Consider the following 9,813-nt stretch of genomic DNA (forward strand, 5'->3'; position numbering starts at 1 on the left):
CTTGGACAGAGTACAAAACCAAGCCCTTCGCTTCATCTCCGGTGCCCTGAGATCGACACCCACAGCAGCATGTGAAATACATACTAATGTGGAACCACTTGGACTTCGCAGAGAATCAGCAGTGCTTGAAATGGTTGAAAGATACAAACGAAAAGAGGAAAACCATCCAAACAGAATTCTGGCAGAGAAATGGAAACCAAGAACAAGATTAAAACAAAAATCCCTGCTACACATTGCTAACAACTTGAATGAAAGACACAGACTCCCAGAAAACAGAGAAAAATCTATTTTAATCAGTCAAAAACCTCCACACGCCGAACTAAAACTTCCAAAAATAAAGACTAACCTCGTAGAAGAAACAACAAGAAATAGAAACAAATCAGATATACAAACATTAGCAATGAAGACAATACAAGAGTACCCAGACAACTGGATACATGTTTACACAGATGGATCTGCCCACAAAGGAACTAAAAATGCTGGGTATGGGTTTGTAGTAGAATACCCAGATAAAACCTGTGATAAAATCCACAATTCTTGCGGAAGCTCCTGCTCAAACTACGAGGCAGAGGCAGTTGCAATAGAAGCCTCACTGCGACACCTCTCTTCTGTTTTCCAGCTAAACCCTTCAAAACTTCAAAACACTGTCATCTTCACAGACTCCAAATCGGTTCTCCAAGCTCTCGATTTAGATAAACTCTCCTCAACGTTCAATAGTTTAAGATCTCAACTAGATGAATTCCTTACAACACACAGAGTAGACTTATCTCTCCAGTGGATACCGGGACATTCAAATATACCAGGAAATGACAATGCAGACAGACTAGCCAGACTCGGATCAACACTTTTACAACCATCATTTCCAGTATCCTTAGACACAGCGAAACAAATAATCAAAACAAATAAGAGAGAAGAATGGATGAACAGTTGGGCAATGAGCACCACGGGTAGATGTATGTTTTCCCATATGACCACTCCTGTAAAGACTGATTGCCTAAATAAGCTCCGAAGACACCAGCAAAGCATCATCTTTCAACTAAGAACACAACACATACCGCTCAACAACCATTTAAGCAAAATTACAAAAGACACACACCCCTCCTGCCCCTTATGTCAACACCCCAATGAAACAGTAACACACCACTTGCTTGAATGTCAACCTCTTGAAGATCTGAGATGCACATTCCTCCCACCAAATCCAAGCATCAGTAACACACTTTATAGTCACCTGGAACAACTACAAAAGACGTCTAACTTCTACGTCATGGCACAAGACCGAAGGGCTAGAGCTCAGGTGGTCGCTGGTTCGGATAAGTAAGTGAATCTAATCCCATAGCTGCCAACTGTTCTGATAAAATCAGGACTGTCGTGATTTGGCAATCTGAGAACAATTGAATGAAAACAAAATTGGACTGTATATATGTATGGAAATGACCCTTGCTTGTCCCGGGATTATTCTTATTGGACTAGCAAATTTAAACAAGGAACAGAATAACCTCTCTAAATCAAAATTGTATTATAATAGTCCAAACATACTGCTGTTTTTGGGTCGTGTCAGTATTGTGCATTAGGGTGGCCAGATTTAACTCTTTGAAAAGTTGGCAGCTATTGCAATCCAATGAGTTGATTTATGGGAATGATACTTGAATAGAATTATTTACGCATAATAGTGCTGTTTTAGGTTCCAGTCAAACAACTTCAAGTGTTTTATTATTATGATCATTATTATTGTTATCCAACAAGAACAAGAGATTTCCTTGGCAGAGGAGAAAAAGAGGAATATCCAAGTGCTTGAGAAAGTTGTTGGCAAGAACAAGGTGGATAAACTGACAGCCAGACTGAAACGAGACAATGTCCAAATCATGTAAGGATTAATCATACTAACAAATCCAAATCTATGTGTTTGTTTTCACACACATTTGGTTTATCTTTTAGGATTGATTTTTTGAACACTGGTGTAGGTGTAAGAGGAAATCATGTGAAAACATTTTTTTGTTTTAATGACCATTGAATTCAAATTACTCTCTTGAACATCTTTTTTTTTTTTGTATACATGTGGAGAATTTTATGATAATTTATCTGAATTCTATTTTGGAAGCTAAATATTATAATTTTGTGGACTGAGTGATAACAACAGTAATTAAGACATCACAAAAATGATTTAAACTTTTTAAAGTCTGTCTGAAGTTAAGCTCACCACTTGAAATTCATTTCCTTTTTTTTTTTTTTTCTATTTCAAATTGAATGATTTTGACCTTAATGTTGTTTAGTTTACATAACCAAATTAAGCCTCATATTTTTAGGGGGGAAGTAGATAATGAATTTTTCATATATGTCTGTGTCCTGTTGATTTTACTCCATCCTTTGCTGTTTAGAGCGGCATTTACATTCTTTTAAGTCATGCATGATTAAACAGTGATCAGTAACAATTTCATAGCTCCGTTCTTCATAAAATCTTCAACTTTTGTTGTTGTACTTGATGTTCTTGACTCATCAGCAATCGGTTATCAAGATTCTTGATCCATAAATGATATGTCGTTTTGACAGCTCAACAGTTATGAGATCAGTCTTTGAGTCATTGGTTAACTTCATTACAAGGGTCATCTTATAGTTTCATCACCATCTCTGACTGTACGAAAGATATGAAAGCTCAAAGTAAAAAAAATAGATTATTTTTAAAAACAAGTTGTTATCTGGGTATTTTTTTAATACTCAAAAGTTCAAGCGTGCTCATTCTGATTTTGCTCAGAAAAGTGATATATATTTCAAGAAAATTGACTGATATATACAATTATTGGAACATGCTAAAAAATTTTTAAAAGCAATTCTCAAAATCAGATTTGCTCATACCATTGCTATTTGTCAACTGATTTTCATAAAATGGTTGTTAATGGCCTTCTTTTTTCATTTCAATAAAACCAATGTCATTTTCTAATGATTTTTTGTTGTTGTAAATTTAACCTTATTTGCTGCATCAGATAAATTTGAATTTTTAAAAATAATAATAACACAATGATTTGACAACTGACAGTTTCTCGTTTTGATTTTCTTGTGATTGTGATTTTTACATCTGTGCAATTACATTTGTCTCTTATATGAGATGCATGCTGAGAGCTTTTTTCCAAAGGCAGACTACCAAGGTAACTAGACCATGGTTTGAAATCTTGACCTTGTTTTTAGATTAAGTCAGTATTCGCAATTTCACACTCAAATAAGCTTTATTTTCTGACAGCAATAAAATTTCCAATTTCAGGGATATGAATCAGCTTAGATTCGATCCTACCAAGTTTAAATCACCTCAAAATCTGAAAAAAGAATCCCAGACTAAGAAGAAAGCTGTGGCAACTCCAGACAAAGCTGTGAAAAAGGAAGAAGTCAGCATAACAGAAACTCCAAAAGAGACACCATCAAAGGACAAAACCCATACACAGGATAAAAAGCAACTGAGAGAAAGGTAATATTGCCGTCTTTAATGATAATTGATGATACTTTGTTTTATTCATTTTCCATTATAACGTAAGAATTAGACATTTTTGTTTTCTCCATACATCCTGCCACCACTATCAATTAAATCGGTAAATGCAGAGTTTTTGGAGGTCAAAGCTGATCAAATACAGATTTTCCTTATCTTTCAATTCAGATTTTTTAAAAGCCAGAATTTTAGAGCCAAGTTGTTGAAAATAGCGTGGGTTTTTTTGTTGTTGTTGTTGTTGTTGTTTTGGTATTTTTTTCTTTCATTTTTTTTTGTTGTAAAAATTTCCAATGGATCCTTTTCTTGAACTATACGAAATCCATTCTAAAACATTGTAAGCTGTGATTTGTGTATTAATAGCTTTAAATCAAGATTAAAGCATATTTTTCCTTTTTTTTTTTTTTTCGAAGAAAATACAAACAAGAATACTGAAATTATACAAAATGTTTCTGACTCATATATTTACATGTATGAGAGGCTGCTTTAAAATTATTCTTTTTAAAATCCAGAGGTTTTTTTTTTGTTTTTTTTTTACTGAAATTCAACTTATCTGCTAGATGCAAAATCCTTTTTTCCAGATTATTCACATTTTATTAATTTTTTCTTTTATGTTTACATTTATTTATTTCATTTTCGAGAAAATTAAAAGTGAAATATTTTAGAACAATATGAATAATGAAAGGAAAGATGTTATTCCCATCAGCGCATGAAAAAGGCATTAAAATACCAAACATAATTTTTTCTTTTGAATCACATCTCAAAACCAATCACCTCAAATGTGGAGTTTATTGATTGGATTATTGTTAGCTATTCTTTTCTAATCTACCTTTTTTATTCTCTAGAAATATATAAAAAATATTTTTTTCGCTTTGCACTGTACTCTACTTTACAATCTTTTTCATTCTTTTTTTTTTCTCTTTTGGTTAATATATTCCAGTGCATTTTGGAATCGACACTATCATTTGTTAATTTTTTTTTTTTTTGCTGATGTAATTTGATTTGAAAGATAGCATATTAGTTATGATTGATTTATATGCCAATGTCTTCCTTGTATTTCTCTCAGTACGGAAAATTCTACAGTCATGTCAGAAGTGACAATGAGTGACTCTCTAATGAGCATGTTGAAGACAGAGACCCAACCAGGGTTTTGTGCAAAGGAAGGTGATGCAGAGTCATTTTCATTCCTAGACATGTTTGATGGACAAATGACTAAGAATGACAATGACAAAGAAGCAACGGAGAAAGGTAATTATTGTTAGTAAAACGGTAACTAGGGTTGGCACGTTGGTCTGATAAGAAATTTTTGCCCAAGTCTTTTGCTATCTTAATTCATTGCAGTAAATATGTTCGCACACGTTTGTTCTTTATGAAAAAGAAAGAAATGAAAAACTTTGGGCAACGGTGCAAGATAAAAATCTCAATATGTTCATGTATAACAAAAGGTCTGGAGTTCAATTTCTTGTAGAGGAAGGATGTTAGATTTTTTTTCTTTTTATCTTCTTTTCCCAGCATTTAATTATGTATCCAAAATGCCTCCAATGATGTCAGATTTTGAATATTTATATCTTTAATCTGTTGTAGGTAAACAAATGCCATTTAGAAACTATTCCCTGATGATTTAATTGTGGAAAAGAGATGAAAAAATCGCAGCTATATTTTTATCGTAGAGAAAAATTTGTTCTAAGATGTGCTGTCAAAGTTTGCAGGTATTAACTTTGTTAAATCCATATTCCTTATTGAAAAGGTGTCTGTTAAATGTCATTTCCATTTATCTGTTTAAAAAGCAAAAGAATAATCTTATTTTTTTGGACAGATTCACAACCTGCGGTGAAACCTTTGTCAGGCTTGATGTTTACATCAACACCAAAGGATAACAGAGTGACATCAACACCAAAGGATAACAGAGTGATGTCCAAAGTCAAAGGCAGTAAAGAAGGGGACTCTGAATTTGTTTATAACAATGAAATTAAAGCAATGAATTCCAAGCATACAGATGGTGAAGTGAGGAATTCTAAGCACAAAGAAAGCAAGGATAAAGTTTTGGTGAAGAATGCTGTTGCTCTTAAGGATGAATCAAAGGAACGGTAAGTCTAATAGATGTAATAGGCCACATCAGAATAGTGATGTCAATTGAATATATATATAAAAATTAATACAGTTAAATAGCACTTTTCCACTGTTTTATTTTGCTCATTATGCTTAACAACGCTTCATTTATTCCCCCAGTGAGCCATATGAAACCAAATTTCCATTTCTTATAATACATGTTTATGGTTAGTTAAACTTTTGCCCTTCTTAAGTGGTAGATTTTTCATCGGTCCAGCCTTGCTATTCTTCAATATCATTTGGTCTTTCCATGTGGCTCTGTGTCCTTGGTTTGTAATGAGACTATTTGGTTTTACCAGGTTATCTGGAGTCTGGAGTCTTTGGTTTGAGGAAGACAGATAGAATCTCTTTTTTTTTTTTATAAGAGACTACATATTCTTTTTACCCTTTAACATAAATCATTTCTTTGTGGGTTATTTATTTAATTAATTACAGAGATGCCAAAACTCTGGTTTCAACAGTGTCAACATTACCAACACAGCAATATCTACTACCATCAGCACCACATTATCATCAACACTACCACCACTGCTACAACCACCACATCATTATCACCTTTTCCTTCACTTAACCACCACCACATCATCATCACCACCACCACTACTACAATCACTACCACATCATCGTCATCACTGCCATAACAACCAACACATATCACTATCACACTAACTATCAGCATTTATTACGATCACTTTTTTTGTCAGTATATGTTTTAAGAAGTTGCTAAGTAACAATGAAATATTTAAAATCTGTATGTAATAAATATTTTTAAAGACTGTCGTGCAAAATTGAAATGATTTATTCTCCCCTCCCCTTCCCCCTTCCATTTCAGCAACATTAAGGAATTTGAACGCTCATTAGAAAAGTCTCTGAAGGGTAAGTATGAATAAATAAACAAGTACTCTGGTTTTGCACATTTTTATGATTTTATACTCAATGGCTCATTTATTCCATATTTTATTTCTGAAACTCTCTTGGGTCACAGATGCCCAGAAATAAAAGTAAGGCTGTAGAGCATCCAAAGAAGATGTGGTTTCAAAAATAGGTTTCTGTAGGAATCTGCCTTGTACCACTCCCTATAGCACCTGAAGACTCACATGTGCTTGGAGACCCACATATAATTCCTAATCACACCCATTCAAGAGATTTTGTTTATCATCATCATCTAGTCAGCTGATCCTGCATAGGACGTTGCTTCCCGAACTTTCTTGCGAAACAGATTACGGTTTTCCGCCAGTCTACTTGCTTGAGTTACTGTCATTCCCAGCCATATATCTTGTTCCCAGCTTCTTGTTGGTCTACCTCTTCCTCTCTTGCCGTCGATTTTATTTATACGAAGAAAAAATACCACTCATTCATAGATTCAATTTACAAGAAGAAATATCACCCTTCAGAGCAGAATACACAAACTCAAATTCTCTCAAGGTGGAAAACAGTTTCTCATACAGATATACTTATATGCAATCCCTCAAAGAGATGTTTGAAAGTTTGAAATACATGTATAACCTTTCAAATAACACAATCATATCCAACTGCCTCCCTCATGGGAAAATACTCCAACTTGGGTCAGGGCAAACCCAATCGCCTTAATCCAGAACAAGCCACTCGATAAGGACATCTGATAGGAGAATAGAGGATCTAATCTCAGAAACCTCTCAAAAATTATGGCTAGATGGCCGTCATTGTCATGACTTGAAGAAACTTTGTAGGTGCAACATTTGTAAATATGGCGAGAGAATGGCATACAATTTGGCTAGATAAGATTATAGGGTGGCTTTTGTGGTACTGGTGAAGAGTCCAGCCATTTTGAATTTCTGACAAGGTCTTCAAGATTGTGTAATATTTTAGGCAGCATAAAGGTAAGCTACTGGGGGGAAAATGCTTTCTTAAATGTTCCCGATTTTATCTGACATGGCTCGATTCAGAGGTCTCCTTGAATTAAACAGTTTTCTTTGTCCAAAATTATTATAGAAACAATTAAAATCCTTTTTATGTTAAATTACACTGTCTGCCAGGGAAATAAGTCTTGCAAACTGCATGGTAATATAACGTGGAAAAGCGTTTAATTAGTGCGATATCTCATGACTACAGTATATTGTATGCTAATATCTCTTGGCTTTTGGGAACAAAAACAAATAAATAATCCTTGAAAACTTTCTGTCATTCATTGGGTCAAAAAGTCATTGATTGGCGAATAGGTTATGGAATAGCCAGTGGTGGTAAATCATTGTCATTTGTCGGTGAGATATTGTAAAAAATTAGCTGGAGGTTTGTTTTTTTTTTCACTTGTTTTTCAGATGCTGGCAGGGTGGATATCCGCTTCACACAGGAAGAATGGAAGAAAAGAAATTCTGAGATTCGACAGAACATATTGAAGGTGAAATTTTTCTCTCGTATTTTAAAGATTTAAGTGATTCTCCAGAGCCATGAGGTTCTTTGAGTCAGAGTTTCTGTAGCATGAAATGGACAATTTCTTATTATCCTTTTGATAGGTACCTAGTATATTGTGAAGTACTTTCCGTGAGGAGGGGGATAAGAAAAATTTTCATTGTCCCTTTTTGCTGATGAGGCAAGTGCTCTATCAAAATGAGATGAAGAGACTCCTTTTTTTAAAAAACAAAAAGCTGAGAATTATGGTAGTGGAGATAAACAATAATTAAAATTTCATAAAATAAATGACAAAAACATTTTTTGTATATCCATTTTCTGGTAAATGGTTTTCATTATAAATAAATGCTATAATCGGTTTGATACAGTACTAAGTTGAGGAATGACGCTTTATTGAAAACAGTTGTCTATATCTAGGTATTTTTGTTAATTTGGGATGTAATGCAAAACCACAAGAACATTACCATTACCATAAAATTTTTGGTTCACCCATTTTTTCACTGATTATAATAAATTATTGTGTTATGATTATGATACAATAACAGAATTATGTTTTTGTGAGGTTTGATATATTTCCTAGAGCCATATTATGTTTTTCTGTTCATCAATTCTCTGTAGTCTAGTGGTATGACACTCGCCTTCAGATCAGAAGGCCCTGGGTTCAAGTCTCACTCTGAGCAGCTCATAGCTGAGTCCTTGGAAAAGGCTCTTGACTCATATTTGTCTTACCGGACTTGGGTGTAAAATGAGTACCTGGCTGTTAACAGCGTTGTCTTTGTTGGAAAAAATTGTAATACTGCCTAACATGTGTAATGTTTTGTTCTACATGTTAAGTGTTGCTGTTGGCTAAGGATCCTTTGTAAAGTGATTTGAGCACATTTAGTGAATACTCGCATATAAAGGCTTAAGTTTTAAACTTGTTTTTTGTGTGCTGTCGATTATTTTCACATAAGATAACTTAGATTTATTTAATATTTTTTCTTTTACTACAATTGCTACCAGTCAGGATCATTTGAATGATATTATATACTTTGTATTTTACTTCAGATATGTAGAAGCAGGAGTGATTATGCTGTCAGGAAGAAGTGGATTGAGGAAGAACGAGAAAAGGGAAAAGCTGTGAGAAAATTTGGGTCATGGAAGAAGAAATAAAAACATTTGATTCACTTGCATTACTAATTGTATTGTTTCGTTCTTTTGTTGTTGTTGTGGCTCAGTGAAATGGTACACGTCCAGTAAACCCCTTTGTCGTGATTAGTAAAAAGTAAATCAGTAAATCCTCGGTCATATATATAAATCCTAAACAATGAAGTCATAACCGACTTTTCATTTTGGACATAAAATCTAAATAGTTACCACCTCCCCCCTTTTGAGGATTAACTATAATTTAGGAGAAAGTTGTTTTTCAAAATCTCTTATTTTTACCAACTTTTAAGTGCTTACAAGGTTTTATCCATTGTATATACACTCCAGCATGGTTTCCTAGAACTCCTCAGGACGTGCAAAAGAGTGCCTTTCCTTTATGACTTATGGGGGAGCGAGGGAGCAGTGTGGTATGGTCATATGCTTTGTACTCGAAAGATTACCTAGTTCGAATATATGAACTTCAGCAAGCCACCTCTCCCTAGCTCAATTTGCGGCTGACACCTTGATTATTTCAACCTTCTCTTGTAATAGATCTTAAGACAAATTTCCACTTGATGATGAATAAATGGAACTCTTCATTCTTTATTTACTTTATTGATATGTAATGACATGTTGCAAGGGTTGGTGTGTATGGGGAGGGGGGGGGGGGTTGCTGTCTCACATTTATGGTGCATGGCATTGAAATTAGAGAGGATGGCGAT

General features: G+C 34.2%; 1 protein-coding gene across 1 annotated transcript in view; it reads left to right on the plus strand.

Annotated features, from left to right (window-relative positions):
* The window catches only part of LOC144974891 (uncharacterized), a 31,360-nt gene extending 22,222 nt beyond the window's left edge, over positions 1-9,138 (plus strand). The window contains exons 13-19 of the mRNA XM_078918356.1: positions 1,744-1,864; positions 3,254-3,454; positions 4,536-4,717; positions 5,286-5,556; positions 6,411-6,454; positions 7,876-7,955; positions 9,014-9,138. Of these exons, the coding sequence (XP_078774482.1) occupies positions 1,744-1,864; positions 3,254-3,454; positions 4,536-4,717; positions 5,286-5,556; positions 6,411-6,454; positions 7,876-7,955; positions 9,014-9,118 (1,004 nt within the window). The 3' untranslated portion in view covers positions 9,119-9,138. The remainder of the gene's footprint in view (positions 1-1,743; positions 1,865-3,253; positions 3,455-4,535; positions 4,718-5,285; positions 5,557-6,410; positions 6,455-7,875; positions 7,956-9,013) is intronic.
* Positions 9,139-9,813: the final 675 nt, after the last annotated feature.

This window comes from Berghia stephanieae, chromosome 6 (assembly GCF_034508935.2).
Source record: "Berghia stephanieae isolate SIO BIC M18660-M18661 chromosome 6, UCSD_Bste_1.3, whole genome shotgun sequence".
Taxonomy (NCBI): Eukaryota; Metazoa; Mollusca; class Gastropoda; order Nudibranchia; family Aeolidiidae; genus Berghia; species Berghia stephanieae.